The sequence below is a fragment of the Caretta caretta genome, chromosome 7 (assembly GCF_965140235.1).
Source record: "Caretta caretta isolate rCarCar2 chromosome 7, rCarCar1.hap1, whole genome shotgun sequence".
In the NCBI taxonomy this organism is placed as follows: Eukaryota; Metazoa; Chordata; order Testudines; family Cheloniidae; genus Caretta; species Caretta caretta.
This window is the reverse complement of record NC_134212.1, coordinates 102,447,496-102,467,745: the sequence shown is the minus strand read 5'-3', so window position 1 is coordinate 102,467,745 and position 20,250 is coordinate 102,447,496. Positions and strand designations below refer to the sequence as shown.

General features: G+C 45.1%; 1 protein-coding gene across 8 annotated transcripts in view; it reads left to right on the top strand.

The window, feature by feature from the left end:
- The window catches only part of PTPRE (protein tyrosine phosphatase receptor type E), a 270,155-nt gene that overhangs the window by 184,879 nt on the left and 65,026 nt on the right, over nucleotides 1-20,250 (top strand). For 7 of the 8 annotated variants that reach the window (XM_075131015.1, XM_048857790.2, XM_075131016.1 and 4 more), the window contains 3 exons: nucleotides 6,651-6,753; nucleotides 7,041-7,114; nucleotides 9,655-9,791. In XM_075131015.1, the coding sequence (XP_074987116.1) occupies nucleotides 6,651-6,753; nucleotides 7,041-7,114; nucleotides 9,655-9,791 (314 nt within the window). Of the gene's footprint in view, nucleotides 1-6,650; nucleotides 6,754-6,882; nucleotides 6,960-7,040; nucleotides 7,115-9,654; nucleotides 9,792-20,250 lie in introns of those variants that run through there. The other variant, XM_075131018.1, reaches the window with a different exon arrangement.

The following is a 20,250-nucleotide window of genomic DNA, read 5'->3' as shown; positions in this document are numbered from 1 at the left end:
AATCCCAGGCCTTCTCTGCCTTTAGATCCATAAGTTCTTCAGTCCAATCCACTTCCCTAACTAATTTCCTTAATTTTTGAAAGTCAGCCCTTTTGAAATCAAAAACCCTAGTTGTAGATTTATTTTTGTTAATCCTTCCATTCAGTTTGAACTGAATTAGCTCATGATCACTTGAACCAAGATTATCCCCTACATCCATTTCTTCTGAGGTCCTCACTACTTACCAAAACCAAATCTAAAATGGCATCCCCTCTAGTCGGTTCAGCAACTACTTGATGAAGGAATCCATCAGCTATTGCATCTAGGAAAATCTGAGCCCTATTATTATTACTAGCACTCATCCTCCAGTCTATATCTTAAGTAATTCTTAAGATGTTCTCCAGAGTTGGTGTTAGTTCTGGAGACAGCGCATGACACCTGAGCTCTGTGATCTGCTTTGGCTGCCTACTGATTTCCAGATTGAATTTGAGATGGTGTTTTTGACCTGTGTGGGACATTGGTGCTTGAGAGACCACCTCTTTCCTCATGTCACACTGCTACAGCAAAGGTGTTTGAGCTGGACACCCCCCGCCCCTTAGTTTAAAAGAGGGATGACTCTAGAGTCAGTCCTGGGTTTACCATGGTGCCAGGCCCACAATCAGAAGGGGCCACGACCAGCCCGATCCCCCGGCTGGCTGAGCTGGCCAGGAGAGCTGCCCCTGCCTCGCCTCGCCCCCTCCCCCCCCCCGCTGCCCCAGCCCTACTCCCACTCCACCCCTCCCCCCCCACAAGCCTGCTCCTCTGAGCTACGCGTCCCTGGGGACTGCAGCAGGGGTCAGGCCCACCTTGCACTCACTGGGCAACAGGAAGTGGAGCGACCTGGCCCCAGCCCGTTCCGTTCCACCGGTGAGTGCTGGGGGGCAGTTCCCCCTGCCCCCCAAGCCTGGGGAGGAGATGGAACAGTGGGGAAGGGGCACGGGATGGAGAAGAGAAGGGGGCGGGGGGAAGCGGGGCTGTGGGGAAAGAGGCAGTGGGGATGAAGAGGATGGGTGGGGAGGAGGTGGAGAAGGGGCATGGGATGGGGAAGAGAAGGGGGCTGGGGCTGGGGAAAGAGGCAGTGGGGATGAAGGGGGTGATTGGGGAGGAGATGCGGCAGTGGAGAAGGGGCATGGGATAGGGGAAGCGGGGACGGGGGAGGGAAGCGGGTGGGATGGGGAGGAGATGGAACAGTGGGGAAGGGGCATGGGATGCGGAAGAGAAGGGGGTGGGGGAAGCAGGGGCAGGGAGAAGGAGGGGTGGGATGAGGAGGAGATGGAGCATTGGAGAAGGGGCATGGGATGATGAAGAGAAAGGGGATGGGGGAAGTGGGGGCAGGGGGGAAGCTAGAGTCTAGCATGCAGCATCCCCTTGGCAAAAACTGGGGCTCCCCTGTTAAGCAGGCCCATCAAACCCTCACCCTGACAAGCCCCACCTCCACTGCATCTGTACCACCCTGATGGGCCCTCCCCCAGACATCCTCCCCACTGAGCCCCAACCACCTGCACCTGGACCCCCACCCAAATGACCCCCCCCCCGCACCTAAACCTCCCTCCCCCAGCCGAGCCCCAAACAACTTCACCTGGATCCCCTGCAGAGTCCCATTACCCTTTTGCCTGGAACCCCCACAATGAGCTTCTGTACATCCAGATCTCCCACTGAGACACCCACACCCAGATTGCCCCACAGAGACCTTCACCCCTCTTACCACCACCTGGATCCCCCCACGCTAAGTCCCTCTGTACTTAGATCCTGCTGCCAGGCTGAGCTTGCTCACCCACACCTGGTGCGCCTGGCACAAGGGGCAGGGCCCCAGGGTGTTTCTGGGGCAGGCCTGGCCCTTGTACTGTGTCAGGGTTGGGTGCAGTCTCACTGCCGAGTCCCTGTCCTGGGGTGGTGTGGGGGGAGGCTGCAGGGTAATCTCCCACCTCCATGCAACCAGTGGCCTGTGCTCCCCACTGCCATGTTGGAGCCTCCACATTTATTTATTGACAAATAAAATTTGCAGAATTTTAAAATACTGTGCACAGAATTTTTAATTTTTTGGTGCAGAATCCCCTCAGGAATATGGGGTGCTGTGCAGCTGTGATGGTGGGACTGTGAGAAAGGTGGTGGGCATTGGGGAGGTCTATGGGTGGGAGGCGCTGGGTGAATGGTGTAGTGTGCAGGGTGCTGTGCAGTTGTGGTGGGAGGCCAGCAGGGGAGGTCTCTGGGAGGGGTGAGGGCTGGGCATAGAGATCTGTGGTGGAGGTCTCTGGGTGAGGGTGCGCTGGGCATAAGGGTGGGGCACTGGGCAGGGGGGCGGTGTGGTGAGGGCCCACCCTCAAGGAAAGGGCATGATGGCAGCACAGGGCTGGGCAGGCCAGTGTGCGTCTGGCAGCTGCGGGTTTGTAAACAGTGTCCTCCTGCTGGGCTGCGCAGAGCGGGGCTGCTCCCACCATGCTGTGCCTCATTGCCCCCAGCCCGCCCTTCACTCTGGAGACTGACCATCCTGCACCTTGCCCCATGGGGGCCCACAAATATGTTTGGCGCCGGGCCCACAAAAAGTTAATTCGGCCCTGTCTAGAGTGTTCTCCATGAGGGTCTTCACTTCTGAAACCAGCTGTCTCATGTGGTCCAAATTAGCCCAAGAAGACATGCTGCAGGGCACATCTATTTGCTTGGGTTGTTCCAGAAGAAAGGGTTATGTCTTTGTCAGGGAGGGGAGTTTTGTGCTTGGGGGCGGAATTCCTTTGGGAGTTGAGGGGTTTTTTTGTTTTGTTTTTTTTTGCAGTAGGAGGTGGTAAACTGCTATTTTGTATTTTTTGTTCTTGTAACTTGTGTCAGTACATATCATGTATTGAGTAGACAGCCCTTTTTGTGCTCCTATAAATAAAATATCACATGATAGGGCATACTCCACGGTACTCTCCAGCTGAATTTCCCAGTGTCTGAAGAGGGGAAGTGTATGATGGCCTCCATAACTAGTGTTTTTTTGTTTAATATGTTTTGTTTGTTCTCTGCTAAGCCTTAATTACTGTGCAGAAAACACTACTGTTGCTATAAATTAGTAGCTGACTGATACACGCTCCATCTGGGTCTTGCTGCAACATAGAGATCGTGAAACCTATTCAAAATAAATGTTGTATGTTTTTTTTTCTTGCCTATTATTTCTTGTTCTTTCATTTTACATGTTGTTTTTATGATATCACATTAGCCTACCAGTCTCTCTGTAATACTATGTTGATGGAGTCATTCCTTGCTAGAATATCCTTCAACCCCAAATTATATATACCTAAAGCTTATTTTCTGTCCTAATTCCTTATCTACCAATAGTGTATCCTCCCTCTACATCCATATTGTATTCTCATTTCTTCTTATCCCAGTCTGTTATTTTTCTCTTCCATTTTATATAATCCTCACTCTAACATATTCAGCTTGTACTGTGAGGCAGTACTGTGAAGTGCTTAGAGCAGGAAACTGGGAGTAAGGCTGATGGGGCTCATGCTCTACTCTGTGCACGTATGCACAGGGTATCTCGTACCTGCAGAAAGAGAAGAATTCTACCTTTGGAACATGCTTTCCCTTTTTCCCCCACCAGAGGGGTCCCAGGAGGTTTTGGCTGCATGGAATTAGGAGAGTTGGATAGGATTCTCCTCACTTTCTACCCCATGGGGGGAAGCCACACAGTTAAAGCCTGAAGCTGGTGGAGTTTTTGGTTTTGTTTGAACTGCATGGTTGTCAGGAGCATGAGATACTGCAAGTCAAATTGTGTACTACTATTGAAAGGTTACTACTAGCATAAAGAAACAGATAAAAATTCAACATTAAAATCAACTTCATTTTGCAGTATTCAGTATTGACAAGTAGCAGCATAAGCCCTAAAACTATATGTGTAATTGATGCCAGGTACAGTAGAACCTCAGAGTTACCAACACCTCAGGAATGGAGGTTGTTTGTAACGCTGAACAAAACATTATGGTTGTTCTTTCTAAAGTTTACAACTGCACATTGACTTAATGCAGCTTTGAAACTTTACTATGCCAAAGAAAAATGCTGCTTTCCCTTTATTTTTGTAGTAGTTTACATTTAACACAGTACTGTACAGTATTTGCTTTTTTTTTTTGGTCTCTGCTGCTGCCTGATTGCGTACCTCCAGTTCCAAACGAGGTGTATGGTTGACTGATCAGTTTGTAACTCTGGTGTTCATAACTCTGAGGTTCTACTGTAGCTTGCATGTAGATTCTTCATTCATGGCTCTCTTATTTCAGTATTAGTGCAAGTGCCATCATCCTTATACACTTACGTGGCTTGTGCATACCCAGATATGTACCAAAAGAGCACTTCTTATGCTGTGTTACAGCTGTTGCATAGAGTAAATATTCTTCACCAGATCCTCACCTAGTATAAATCGGCATACTAGACTTCACTAGAATTCTTGCCCCTCCCCACGTATCCAGTGCTCTGTACATTGCACATTAGGAGCATTACAAACCAGCAACTAGCCACCTGAAAAAACAGCCAAACAAGAAATTATATGTCAGTCTAATGCCTGGAACCTTTGAATATCATTCTAAAATCTTGCACCAAACATCTTAGCCTGGTAAATTTATACTGTGGGGGAAGGGAGAATATGCTTTCTCATTCACCAGGTCTTTACATTTATGTTAATTAACTTTGCAATGCTCTCAGTTGCTCCCACAAGTATATATGACATATTAAAGAGCTATATGCAATGTTGTAGCCATGTTGGTCCTAGGATATTAGAGAAGGTGGGTGAGGTAATATCTTTTATTGGACCAACTTCTACTGGTGAGAGAGACTTTTGAGCTACCTAGAACTCTTCCTCAAGTCTGGGAAAGGTACTCAGAATGTCACAACTAAATACAAGGTCAAACAAATAGTTTAGCATAAGTAGTTATATTCTTACAGGTCCATTGATCAGATACAATTTTTCTAATATCCCTTTAGGAAAATACTAAGTATAATGTAATGAACAACAGATGCAAAACCTACAGACATATCTCCACTGCTACAATGATCAACACCCCCAGAATGTGCCTGTCAAGATCCTACACATGCCTATCACAACATGTGGTATACCTCATCCAGTGCACAAAATGCCCCAGTAACAGTTATATGGGTGAAACCAGACAGTTGCTATACTCTTGAATGAACTCACACAGGAAAATAAAAGATAAAAACACCACATCACCTCTGGGTGAACACTTTTTTCACATAGCGATCACTCTATATTGGACCTCTCAGTCCTCATCCTCAATGGAAACGTGCACAACACTTTCAGAAGATGAGCTTGGAAGCTTAAATTCATAACTTTTCTTGATACTAAAAATCATGATCTTAATTAAGATACTGGATTTATAGCTTATTTTAACAATCTGTAACCACTCTCAACCCCTTTTTGTCCTTTGGACTACAGGGGTGTTTACAGGCCACTTCAGCTTGAATGGTCCTTTAGAATATGTGCTAAGTATGCTAAAAGAAAAGGAGGACTTGTGGCACCTTAGAGACTAACAAATTTATTTGAGCATAAGCTTTCCTGAGCTACAGCTCACTTCATCGGATGCTTATGCACAAATAAATTTGTTAGTCTCTAAGGTGCCACAAGTCCTCCTTTTCTTTTTGCGGATACGGACTAACACGGCTGCTACTCTGAAACCTGTAAGTATGCTAAACTACCTGTTTGATCTTGTGTTTAGCTGTGACACTCAGAATACCTGCCCAAGAACTGGAGTACTAACAAATTTATTAGAGCATAAGCTTTCGTGGGATACAGCCCACTTCATCGGCTGCGTAGAATGGAACATGTAGTAAGAAGATGTATACACACACACACACACACACACACACATACAGAGAAGGTGGAAGTTGCCATACAAACTGTAAGAGGCTAATTAATTAATCTATTTCCCCATGTTAAGTATCCTCACACCTTCTTGTCAACTGTCTAAAGGGCCATCTTGGTTATCACTACAAAAGTTTTTTTCTCCTGCTGATAAAAGCTCATCTTAATTAATTAGCCTCTTACAGTTTGTATGGCAACTTCCACCTTCTCTGTATGTGTGTATATATATATCTTCTTACTATACGTTCCATTCTATGCATCCGATGAAGTGGGATGTAGCCCACGAAAGCTTATGCTCTCAGAAATTTGTTAGTCTCTAAGGTGCCACAAGTACTTCTGTTCTTTTTGTGGATACAGACTAACATGGCTGCTACTCTGTCCAAGAACTGAGGAAGAGCTCTGTGTAGCTAGAAAGCTTGTCTCTCTCTCTCTCACCAACAGAAGCTGGTCAAATAAAAGATATTATCTCACACACCATATTCAAGAGCTGACAGTTGGTAGCACAGATTTTAAAAATATGTTCCCTTAATTGGGGGTTTCAGCTTTGCATTTATTTACTAAAAAGCACTGTTGATGTTTTTAACAAATTGATACAATCAGAAGACCACACACAGCCACCAAATCTACGTTCCATGGGAACTTTGGCCCTAGAGGTAGGCCTTTTGGAAACTGTACAGTGCATATAAATCAGTTTTTGTAAGTATTAGGTATGTTTGTCCAATTTTATCTTTGCTACACTAAGAATTCCATCACAACAACCTGTCACTCTTGGTGTTTTTTTAATTTATAGAGTCTCCAGGAAAGAACAGGTCACACCAGCAACTACTGACTTCAATGTTGATCCTGCTTCTTGTGTTCATCATTTTCATTCTTCTGGCTGGCTATTTTTTCAGGTACGGAACTGTTAAGTGCTGCACTCAGAACTAGATTGGTCGTATTTTGATATGATCTCATAAGGAAATGAAAGCGGTTCTACATATATGCGGTAACTGAAGTCTCAGACCACAGTTTAGGGTAGCAGAGGATGCCATATGTTGTATTTAATCATTAATCATTACCATCTGAAGATGAACAGAAAGAATTTCTCCAGAATTACATGGTTTGTACAAGTTAATCTGGAAGAGCATTTGTTACCTTTTAAACACAATTATTCAGATTAATTTAGTTTTGTGTATTTAAGGTTCAGAAAACATAGGAAAGCTGTTGTGACCTCCAGTGACAAAAAGATGCCAAATGGAATCTTAGAAGAGCAAGGTAATGACATGTTATCTTTGTTTTTTAGAATGAATTTTAGTGTGTGTGTGTGTGTGTGTACACACACTTTACTTTTGAAAGTTAAGAATTCAGTTCTTTAAACTTTGAGGATGACTTGTATCTTTTTATTGTATTGTTTTAGTGCTGGCTTTATTTATTTAAAAGAAAACAAAGGAGAAAACTTTCCTTCTTTTTCAAATAACTCTCTCTGTCTTCTCCTTGCTGTTTAATAATTTACAACTTAAAGTTGTAATTTTACCAGATTTTGTTTCTACGTGGCAATTCTCCATAACTGGTTTGTTAATGAAGGATTCCTCATGACAGTGGAGTTATCTGCACCAGTTTTCAGTTTAAGAAAAAAAGGATTGAAACATTTGTGTTAAAAAAACAAACAAACAAAAAGAGTATGAAGAACTACTCTGTAACTCTATGACCAGATTAAAAAGTAAAAGGGGGATGAGAGGGAAGGGAGACAATAGCATTTTTTAAAAAAGATGCAGTTCAGAAATTGAAAATATTCACCAATAGATTTTCAGATGTTGTTTTTATTAAGAGCATATCAAATTAGAGTAGATTTGGAACATCAAGCACAATAAAGATTAAAAGATGGCAAAGTTGTTGGGGAATTATAGGTCATCCATATATTACTCATGTCATAACGACGAAGGGGTAAACAATTAAAAGAAAAGGAAAAAAGTAATCACAAGGGAGAATTACCTGCATTTTCTGTGGCTTTCGTGTTACGATGTGCAAACTGAAAAATTGTTTATTCACAGTTCTAAATATAATCAAATGAGTGTAACTTCCTGTTCAGTGTCAAATTTCCTAACATCAGTTAAAAGAGCATTGATGTTTCCAATGTATTGAGATACACTAGCCAGCAAGCAGAACGCTGTTACTCTGTAGAATGGCTATACATGAACTATTAGGCAGCATGGTTCCTGAAAGAAGCGTTGTCACTGTCTGTTTCTAGGGAAGTGTTTTGTTTTTCTTTTAAACAAAGCTGCTAGTCTCAGGGAAACTTCCTCTATCATGATTTCAAAACTCTTCAACTTCACTGTTGTTTTAAAATGCAATATGTTTGCACACTGAATATGTTGTCTAATTTTCTAACCGGTTTACCAGTGCACAATTGTCATAAAGCTAGCAGATCTAGCCAGCTGGTGCAGGGGAACTCCTGGGTGTCAGGTGCTACACGAAATCATCCCATAGGGGACATCATTGCTGTAAAAGAAGCATGCTGGAGCACCTTGTGCTCCAGCTATCCTTGTCTGCTAGAACAGCCACTTTAGCTGTGGGCCTCTGGCACAACTGGCTATGTCTACACTGCCCCCTGGATTGATGCACCGGAGTCGATTTAGCGGGTCTAATGATGACCTGTCAAATCGACCGCAGATTGCTCTCCAGTTGTCCAGTTGACCCTGGTACTCCACTCCGAATGAGAAGAGTAAGTTAAGTAGGCAGGAGAGTGTCTCCCGTCGACCCAGCATAGTGTGGACTCCGCAATAAGTTGACCTAAGCTACATCAACTGCAGCTACGTTATTCACATAGCTGGAGTTGCGTAGCTTAGGTCGATTTACTGCAGTAGTGTAGACATAGCCTCAGAGCAGCCAGCAACTTGGGACTGGTATGGCAACCCGGGGACTGAACTCCATTTGCTTCTTGATCTATGCTTGGTGCAGAAAGACCAGACCACGTGTTTGCATTTTTGCAGGTATGTATTGGTGCCTACAATGAATTGCAGATGAAAAAGTATACTTTCAAAATTCAGGTCCTGTTTAAATGTGGACTACTGTCTGCATGGCGCAAATATTGTTTTCCACTGTTTTGGGACAGAAACTAAATTAAAGTACTGATGATTCCTATACTTTTGGATACAGATGCAATAGGAATGCTTCAAACAAGTCTCATGAATTTGTTACCTTCTTAAAGCAGTTTATTGAGAGCAAAACATTTACCTAATTGTAGTTATTGTAAATATTACAGCGTTTCTGGTGTCTGGCAAATTGTGGCTTATTTGGAGAAATACAACCATTTGTAAAATAGATTTACAAATTATTTCCCTTAAATTAAGTATCTTAAAAAAATTTCCCCTCCAATCCCTACACTTCCCAGTGAGTGTGAGGAACTGATAGACCCTCTTGCCTCTCCAAATGATGTTTCATCACATTTTTATTCTGTTACAAATTAAAGTCAGAAACTCTAATTATTAACATTAGGACACAGGCTTCTGGCATTGTTTTAATCCAGTGTGTGTTCAGAGAAATCACTCGGCTTGTTATTTTTATGGAAATCAACTCTGTCATGAGTTTGACTGCAGTAGAGTTGTAGCCATGTCCGTCTCAGGACGTTTGCCCAATAAGAGATATTACCTCACCCACCTTGTCTCACTAGTTTGATTCACGTTTCATAAGAGGCATGCTGTGCCTTTTTCCAAGGTGTTTCACAAAACTGATTGGCTCATCATTTGATTAATGGAATAACAAGTGGTCCCTCATTCTGAGTATACATTTAACATTTGTTTTCTCTGGTTTGACAGAACAGCAAAGGGTGATGCTGCTCAGCAGGTCTCCCTCTGGCCCAAAGAAGTACTTTCCTATTCCAGTGGAGCATCTGGAGGAAGAAATACGGATAAGATCAGCAGATGATGGGAAACGGTTTCGGGAAGAATTTAATGTAAGTCTGCTTGTTTTCTGCGTTGTTTTTTATCACGGGGAAGAGAAGAAGAAATCAAGAATGGATATGAACCCAAAAAATGTTGTTGGGTTTTTGTAATTAAATGTGTGTGACATTGGCACTTATAGCATGAGGAATGCTGGGCAAGTGTAACACACACACCTTCTGAGTGTGGTGTTCTGTCCCCTCTAGTGGCACTGAGACCCAGGGCCGGATTAACCTTTTGTGGGCCCAGTGCCAAACATATTTGTGGGCCCCCATGTGGTTGTGATGGGCCCCTTCCAAGTGTGGGCCCGGCATGACATATGAGGAAAATTGCTGGTGCCCATCTTTTGCAGGGAGAAAGGGCCACTGAGACACACACACACACTTTACCACAAAGGCTACCACAATCCAGCCTCAGGCTCCTACCCCAACCGTCACGCCTGGGCTCTCCTCACCCCCCAGTCTCTCCTACTGTTCCCACCCCACACAACTAACCCCCAAAGAAAGGCTCTCCTCAATCTCCCTGCTACTGCTCACCCCCCCACACACACTTTCACCCCAGGGCTGTCACCTTCCTCCCTTCTACTACCCCCTCCACACACTGAGCCAACCCCCACCTTCAACCCAGACTCTCCCCTCCCTCCCTCTGCCCCCTGTCACACCAACCCCCACCTTAACACCCTGTTTCTCCTACACCACCCCACACGGAGTCACCGCCAGCTCCCCCATCGCACTCGGACTTGCCCCACAACTACCCCTTTCCCCCCAAACCACGCTGCACCTTCTCCCCTCCCCGATTGCAGGGGGCCAGTTTCTGGGCATTCCCACTGGCAGGGGGCACAGCAGCCAGCACTGACAAACCCCGCTGTCACCCACCCTGCTCCCAGGGACCACAAGCAACCACCCCCCACCCTGAAGTTTCAGGTTGAGACAGTGCCCAGGAGCCTCCGGGCATCACAGTCGCTGGGGGTCTGCACACCACCCGGGAGTCACAGCACAGCAGCCGCCCCCAGGAGAATGGGGGAGACTTGGAGGTGGAGGAAGCCAGGAGCTCCCAACCCGTGCCCCAAGTGGGAGGGAGGACGCAGCGGGATTAGCGCCGGGAATCCTTTCCCTGCACCAGACCATTTCCTCGCTTGGGATTTCTTTTTGGACCGCTCCGCCCACTTCAGCTGGGGCAGCTGGCAACACGGTGCAGGGCGTTCTGGGACTAGTAGCACAGCTGACAGCGCAGGTCCCAGGGCCCCAGCGGAACACAGCGGCGTGCAAACTACCCTGCAACACCCAGTCCCTGTTGCACCTGCGCACTGCACACCCCAGGCTGCTGAGTGTTTCAGCTGGTGCTGGGAAATTGCTGACTCTTCACGTTGCTGGGCTTTGGCCCAGGCTGGATTAACCCTTCCAAATGTAGGCCCCTTCCAAGTGTGGCCTGGTGCCACAGCACCACCGGAGCCATTGTAAACCAGTACTGCTGAGACCACTTAGAGATTAATGGTCTGCCCTACAGCCTTAGCTAAGAGCCAGTTGGCTTTTAACTCATGAAGTAGAGGCTCATGCACTAAGTTCCAGAGGCACCAGGTTCAGTCCCGCCCGCTGACAACCGGGGTCTGTCGGTGTTACACAAGTACAGTGTAAGCTTCTCCACACAGCTTGCTAATGCTCTTCATTATTGATGTTTAACACCCAGTTATTTCAGTTCTGGTCTTCAGAGAGATTGCTATATGTGTTGGATTGTACAGGTGTTTAGCCATGGGGACAAATGTCCAGTAGGGCTCATGGTGGAGAACTAAAGTGATTCTCATTTGTGCTCTCTCCTGAGTTTGAACACAGAAGTGTCTCAAAGTAGAACTCTAATCCACTGAGGTGTCTCTCGCTCTCTTTCTCTCCCTTCCTTGATGCTAAAGAGTACAGGCATCCGTTTTACAGAAAAAGTAATAAATTCTAATTAGTGTTGTGATAGTGAGGCACCACATTTGGAAAAACTGAACTGTTTTATTTTATCAATGTCTGGGATCTTAAACTCTGCTGTCTTGATGCCCTCCTCCCCCAGAGGAAGGGGAAGGAAGATAGAAAGCTCTGCAGCATTCAAGCCTCTGAGAATGACAGTCTCCCCTCTGTAGGGAGAAGCTTATGGCACGGGGATAAGAGAGCCACGGCCTTTTAAACCAGTATAGCTCAATCATCTTTTGGAAACTCTGCTCTTTGGGGTTCTGCTCAGATCTACGTGGCATGTGTAAGGAGGGTGAGTGCCTCTTGGCAGTTCTCCACTAAACCCACATCTCAGCAGCATTATTGGCAGAGGAGCCCTGGTTCCACTGGCTGCCTGAGCAAGAAGGCTTTCCTGAAGTATTTTGCTTGGTCAGAAAGACAGCGTGTTTGCTCCCCATTGCCCCAGATTTGCAGTTGCATGGTGGCTACATAGATGGGTTTTACCCGGCTCTTGTGGAGGGGGAAGTATGGGGAGAAGTATGCCATGTTGGGTCCACTCCCAAGCTTCTGCTATTTCAGGAGCCATTCCACACCCACTTATTATTCATTTTCACTTCCCTCAACATCTCATGGCAGAACTGAGCAGCTTAGAATCATGTATAGTGTGTTAAATACAGACTCAACTGGGCCAATATACAACTATCAGTTAGGATATGTCTACGCTTGCAGAGTTTTTGCGCTGTAAGTTTCACCAGTGATAAGGAATTGGTGAAAGTAAAGTGCTGGTTTGTGTACTCACTTAATTCCTCAGGCATCAGAGAGTGTTTACATTAGCAGCACTTCCATCGCTGATAAGAGCGCACTCTGAGGGCAGCTATCCCACAGTTCAGCTCTCTCCATTTTGACGATGGGCCTTGTGGGAAGGGTGGGGGGTGATCGTGGGGCATCCTCGGTCCCTGCACAGCCTCCTCTCCCCAAACACTGATCAGCTCCAGCAGCTCAGCATTGTTCCAAGCAGGGGATCGTTTGCTTCATGGAGCAGGCATTGTCACCTGGCCAGATGATAAGTTAGCACTTGCCAAAGAAACAGGAAGGGGAGTTTCAAAGTTCCCGGGGCTTTACAGGGGGAGGGGTGGACGTCTGTTTACCTGGCATCAGAGCAGCAGAGCTGCTGGCCAGAGTGGTCATCGAGGCACTGTGGGATATCCTCAGGAGGCTAAAAGCTGTGTAAACAGGAAGAACATGTCTTCACTAGCACATCACCGCAAAAGCATCACCGGTAAAAGCTGTACGCTTCTCATGGAGGTGGTTTTCTTTTTGCAGTGAAACGTCTGAGTTTCACTGCAAAAAGTCATTAATAAGTGTAGACGTTCCCACGGTTTTTGCGCAAAAAAGGGACTTTTTCCTCTTTAAATGGCAAGTGTAGACATGCCCTTAGATACTGTAAGGCAGTGCCCTTAGGACTGAAATACAGTATTAAGTGAGCTTCATAATTGGCAGCATGTTTTTTTATGTTGGTGGTTTGATTATATGTTTGACGTGTGTTTGTGCTGCTGCTCCATGTGCAATGTAGTCAAATGACAGGGTTACCTGAGTAACATTTTTAAAAAATGTTAATTTAAGAAGAGTTGTATCCCAGTGCACTAGGACATTGGTGAATTTTGTATCTCCTAATTAAAAAAAACGCAGTATAGTCAGTGGTGAAACCTGGCAATCTATTTTTGTTTTAAAATGTACATTGCTTTGCTTGTGTTCTACAGTGTTCTCTAAATATGTGAACTTTTGCTTGCAAGCTGAATGAGTCTGACCATCGTGGTCAGAGACCTATTTATGTAAGTTCACATGCAATATCAAAGCAATATCTTAAAACATTGAGGAAAATGGTCAACGAGGTATTCTTGATGGTTTTTTAGCATTATAATAACCACACTGCAGCTGCTTGCATGGAAGATAAGGATTACATTCTATCAGTTGTTTGCTCTACACTTGGTATTGCCAGAGACCAGGATGTGAGCAGTTATCCCTAGAGGTTGGAGCAGGAGTCATACTTAGCAGTTGGAATAGGAGTCAGGATTAGGAGCCAAGGATCAGAGCTGGAATTAGAGGCCAAGAGTCAGAGTTGGAGCAGAAGCCAGTAACCATGAATAGGAGCTAAGGATTGGAGCTGGAATCAAAGGCCAGATGTCAGAGCCAAGGATCAGAGTTGAAGTCATTGGTCAGGAATCAGAGCCAAGCTTCAAATCTGAGGCTGCAATGAGGCAAGGCAGGGGTAGGGTTGGAACAAAGCGGGAGCAAGACTGGGAACAAGCACAAGCAATCGCAGCCATGGGTGAATGCTTTGAACAGCCGCTGAACTGCTGCTGCTGGGATTAAGAGCCAGTCTGTTGATTTTTCCAACCAATTAGGTGGCATACCCAATCAGACAGCCTACTACAGGCCAGTTATGCTAATTTGGTTGCCTGGAGACTGGTTCTGCTGCAGGCCCTGCTTTCAGACTGACCCTGCTGCAAGCCCTCAAGGACAACACTTAGTGGCCTTGGGGCCCGGTTTCTTGGGGTACCTCCAGCAGAACTTTCAGAACAGGTCCAGCGTGTGGATGTTCTGTACTGGTTCCCAAGACCACTCATCCGGACTGCATCCTTCCGAGTCCACCATGTACCAGAATCTTCCCCTAATTTGCCAAGAGTCAAGGACTCAGAGGACCAAGTACTCCTCCTGTCCACGGACTGTTATGGGTGGCAGTGGAGGATTGGAGCAGTTTGGGTATAAGTTCTCAGTGTAGTTCTTTAAAAGTGAGATGTGAAAGATGGGTGGATCTTCAAGGATTCAGACAGCTGTAACCAGAAGGCCACTGGGTTCACCTGTTATATAATCTTGAAAGGATTCAGATATTGACAGTCCAGTTTGGCAGATGGGCAGCTCGATTTAAGGTTATGGGCAGAGAGCTACACCTTGTCTCCTACAGCCAGATTCGGCCTGGTCCATGTGATGTTTGTAGGCTTCTTTGGTAGATTGCCGGTGCACCTGCTATAGGTGGGCAGCTGAATCCACAGTGGTCAGTACTGGAGAATTCATGGGCAAGTCTAGGTAGAAGTGAGTCTGAAAGCCACTGTTTGTAAAGAAGGGATATGTTGTTTTAAGGTGTAGATTGCATTGTTACATGCGAATTCAGCATAGCACAGCAAGGGAAGCCAGTCATCCCGGTGGAAACTCAAAAGAAGGCAGTAAAGATACTGCTTCTAGATTTGATTGGCCTTTTCTGTTTGCCCATTAGTATGCCAGTGATAAGTGGATGAGAAGAGAGATTTGATGCCAAGGAGTCTGAGAAATTCCAACCAGAGTCAGGAGATAAACTGGAACCCCCAGTCTGATACAATGCCTGTTGTTAACCCATGGTAGCAGAAGACATTTTGCAAGAAGAGCTGAGCCATGTCCCGTGTGGTAGGAACAGTATTATATGGGTAAAGAGTGCCATCATTGTTAGGAGGTTGACAACAACCAGGATTACAGTGTGTCCCTGGGAGCATGGCAGTTCTACAATAAAATCCATTGATATAGTAGATGAAGGCTGCGGAGGCGTGGGCAGAGGCTGGAGGAGACCTAGCGTTCATGATCATGGTTTCTTGATATAGTTGCAGGACCGTATATAATTCTTGATGTAACCTTGTAGGCCTAGCCACCAGAAGCTCCGCAAGCCCTGATTGCAGGTCTTGAATTGTCCAAAATGGCCTGTGAGTGGCAAATCATGGCATAGGTTCAATATCTGAAGCCTAGGTTGTCCCTCCAGAACATAAATACAGTCCTTGAGATGAGATAAGGGAGGCCATTCTGTAGTTGGAACTAACCACATTGTTCAGGGTCTGGTGGATCTGGGTTGCAAACTGGTCATCGGGAGCAGGAAGTGGATGGAGGATGTCAGACCATCCATCATCCTGTTGATAAAGTCGGATGCCTTAAGCATGGTGTCAAAGTGCTCTTCACCAGGTTCAAAATATTTGTCTTTGTGGGACAAGGCATCTGCCCTCCTGTTTCTTGTCCCCAGGTGATAGGTTACCACAAAGTCAAAGCAAGCAAATGAGAGACCAGCAGATCTGGCATTGCTTAAGGCATCTATAGGTACTCAAAGTTCTTGTGGTCCATCAGGACTTGAATTCAAAACTTGGCTCCTTCTAGGAGGTGGCACCACTCCTTGAAATCCACCTTGATAGCCAGTAGCTCCTTGTCCCAAATAGTGTAGTTTTATTCTGCCAGGGTTAGCTTCTGAGAATAAAAGGCACAGGTGTGGAGGTGGTTGCAGGGGCCCACATGTTGCGATTGTACTGCACCTATGGCAAAGTTTGAGGCCTCAGTTGTGAATTGTAGTAGTTGGATTAGGAGTGGGTAGCCAAGAATAGAAGTCCAGGGTCAGAGGCAAGAAGCCAGAACCATGGGTCAGAGCCAGAATCAGAAGTCAGGAATGGAGCTGAGGATCAGAATCTGAATCAGAGGCCAGAGCCAAGAGTCAGAGTTTGAAGTTGGCAGTCAGGAATCAGAGCCAAGGTTCAGAGCTGGGTTACCTGGACTGAGGCAAGGCAGAGCCATGGCTGGGTCCAGGGCAGGAGCAGGGCGTGAACAAACAGTGCAGGAGCTATCCCAGCCATGGGTGAATGTTTGAGCAGCCACTGAATTGTTGCCACTGCTGGGTTTAAGAGCTGGTCTGGTGACTCTTCCAACCAATCAGGTAGTATAGCCAGCCAGGCAGCCTACTGCAGGCCAGCTGAGCTCGTTAGATTGCCTGGGGAATGGGTCTGCTAAAGGCCCTCATTACAGACTGTAAAATTGGCCTCCTACAAGTCATAGGTGAAAGAGCAAAATCATGAGACCAAAATAAAGCCACTCACTGGGCATGGATCAGAATTCACTTTGCACTCCCCCTCAGTACCTGGTCCAGGCCAGGGAAGCTACTGATCCAACCAGTGGACCAAATTTGGTGCTGAATCCTGGTCACGTGCCACCTGAGACACGTTGTGCATATGCTAAGAAGGAGACTAGAGAAAATAGTTGCTGAGCTTGAAGTCAGAGGTGGTGGAACAATTTTTATAATGGGGTGCTGAGAGCCACTGAACCAAACAGTAAACCTTGTATATAATGGAAACCACTTCACTTCAATCCAGAAGGTGCAACAGCACCCCTAGTTCCAGCACCTGTACTTGAAGAAAGAACAAAAACCTCCTAGTAGGGAGACAGTTGCTCACACATACACACCACCCATCTTCCTGGTGGATCACTGGGAAGTCCCACAGTATTGTGCTAGTGATCTGCCCAGGACTGGAGTTGATTATCGCTCCCAGTAGGTTCTCCTGCTACCTTCAGTCTCAGTGACCTTTGTTTAAACAAAGAAAATAGTATGTTTAATCAAAGTTAAAGATTATAGTCAATTCTGGAGGCCTCAGAAGCTGCGATAGCTGGAAGGCTGCTGAGAGTACCAATCAAGGACTCTGAGCCTCCAAAAATGTTTCATGTATACGGCAAAGGCACCTGGAGCCTTTGATAGGCCTTTTTTTTTAATGTTCAGTGTAAATCTAGATAAATGAAATGAAAGTAGTATTGTGAAAGTGAGTAACAGAATTCTGCCCTGTAGGTGTTTCATTTTTCTGTTTGTATGTGGAAAAAAACAGCATTCATCTGCTGCCTTTCTTCACAACAAATAATTAAATACTATGCTATCTAGTTTGCTTGGTTTTTTGCAAACTCCCCCCCCATAAACGTGCCTTATTTATATTTATCATTATTTATTTACATAGCAGAAAGTGTGCTTGGTGCTTTGCAGACATGTATGAGGACCAGGTTACTGCCTCAGAGAATTTATGATTTAAGGCCCTGATCCTGCAAACACTTATGCACATGATTAACTTGAAGCATGTCAGTAGTCCCGCTGGAGCCAATGGGATTCCTCATGTAAATACATGAGTCAGACAAAAATACAAATGGAGCATGAGGAAAGGAGTATGACATGAGGGCAGTGACTGAGCAGATATGTTTGGCGTGTGTATTCTTTGTCGCATTTTATTTTTATAAGCACATTCAATGCGATTTGCCATATGCATAAGTGTTGGCAGAATCAGGCCTCACAAAAAAATACAGTTATAATTAAAGTGGAGATGTTGAACATTATAGTGTCTAAGCATTCTTTTCAGAAAGTTATAAAACAGTTTACTGTGGTTTGGTTCAGGTAATATTCAAACTCAGAGACGAAAGAATGACTTTTTAAACAATGTAAACATGTTGGGTGAGATCATGGCCTCCAGATGTGCACATGGATCTCATACGAGAGTGAGCGAATGGGGGGAGGTGACTCAGCTGTCTTCATGGCAGAACCTCCTTCCCCAGGATTCCTCTACGTCTTCAGGAACTGAATTCGAGAAGGGTGTGGGGATGAGGCAGGACAGGATGGGGCATGCATGTTAAATGGGGACAGGTGCACCTTGTCCCCTTGTGGAGATAGATAGAAAAGATGAATGCTCCTTCACAGTTCAAAACCCCCCTTTAGGCAACATAGCAAGGCAGCTATGGTCACAGGAATCTCTGGTAGTATGGCTCCAATGGAGACATGTTACCAGGCAGACAGGCTGTCGGGAGTAATGAGCAGACACAAAGCACTAGGTCTCGTCATAGGGGTTAGAATAGAATATCAGGGTTGGAAGGGACCTCAGGAGGTCATCTAGTTCAAACCCCTGCTCAAAGCAGGACCAATCCCCAACTAAATCATCCCAGCCAGGGCTTTGTCAAGCCTGACCTTAAAAACTTCTAAGGAAGGAAATTCCACCACCTCCCTAGGTAATGCATTCCAGTGTTTCACAACCCTCCTAGTGAAATTTTTTTTCCTAATATCCAGCCTAAACCTCCCCCACTGCAACTTGAGACCATTACTCCTCGTTCTGTCATCTGCTACCACTGAGAACAGTCTAGATCCATCCTCTTTGGAACCCCCTTTCAGGTAGTTGAAAGCAGCTATCAAATCCCGCCTCATTCTTCTCTTCCGCAGACTAAAAATCCCAGTTCCCTCAGCCTCTCCTCATAAGTCATGTGTTCCAGTCCCCTAATAATTTTTGTTGCCCTCTGCTGGACGTTTTCCAATTTTTCACATCCTTCTTGTAGTGTGGGGCCCAAAACTGGACACAGTACTCCAGATGAGGCCTCACCAATGTCGAATAGAGGGGAACGATCACGTCCCTCGATCTGCTGGCAATGCCCCCACTTATACATCCCAAAATGCCATTGTCTTAAATGCAATGTTAACTTAAGTTATAACTTGAGTGTTGCTCCTAATTTGAGTCCTGTCCACATACACAAACCCTTAACTCGTGTGGTGATGCTTTTAACTTGATTTGACTCAAGAGGGGATATAGGCTAAACCTTGAGTGAGCATAACTCATCAGCAACTAATAATCTCTCATGTGGATACAGACTAGTGCTAGTCAATTGCCACTAGTTCTCCAGTGCCATTCCAAGTTCCCCCTGTTTGCCCAAAAAGGACAGACAAGTTCTCCAATAATTTACTTGGAAAGAATTCATAGAGCAGCTTATCTTACTGTAGCACTAAGAACCATGGGATATGTTCTCCAGAAGTCTTAGTGCCACACAAGAGCCAGTTCAGTACCACTGTGGACACAGCAACTTGAATGTGGTTTCTCAGTATGGCTGCTCCCACTTGAGGTACGCTAACTTGAGAGGAGTCACTTGAGTGAAGACATACCCATGCATAGCCTTGTCATCCTGCTGATCCTGGGGGATCCTTGTTCTGAAGTACCAAGTCTTGTCTCATAAGAGAAGAACTCTTTAAAAAGTCATTGCAGAGGTTTTTTCTCCTTTCTTTACCTTCCGTGTGGCGGGGGGAGGAAAGAGGGGGTTACTGTGGGAAGAGGCAATCCAGCCCCTTACACTGTTTTTATGTGCTCTTTTAGTGAAAATGCAGCATTGCGGGACAGGATGTCCAAGAATATTTTGACCAACTTTTCAAGTTTAAAAGCACTGTTTAAAGAGGAAGTAGGTCTCTTGTGCTTTATTGAAAATATTTAATTAAGTTAGATTTTCTGGTGTTTATTAATGCAGGCCCTTTTTTATTGTTGTACATTTTAAGTTCTTTTTGAATGATTTTCATAACAGTTAATTAGGGACTTCAAAATTTGTGGACTTTATTCGTAGAGGGAAACAAGGGAATAAGATTATATGCAAAAACAAAATAAATTACTTTTATTTATGTTTAAAATGTTTTAGTTAACTTTTTCTTAACCTTTTTAATAAAATGTTCATAAGTTTGTTAGTAGTGTACAGAAACCAAACACGAAAACATGCTACTATTCCATGATAAAAATTAACACAAAGGGCAATTTATATTCATTGTTATATTCATTCATTGTTCAGTCCTGAGAACTCTGCTTCATCAGTGTTTTTAAGGGGGAATTCCACATAATGTATTGCCAGAATCAGGCAGGGATTGCTGCATTGAGTGTTTCTTGAAATAGATACTCTGTCATCTTTCTCTTAAGTGATTCACATAATATAG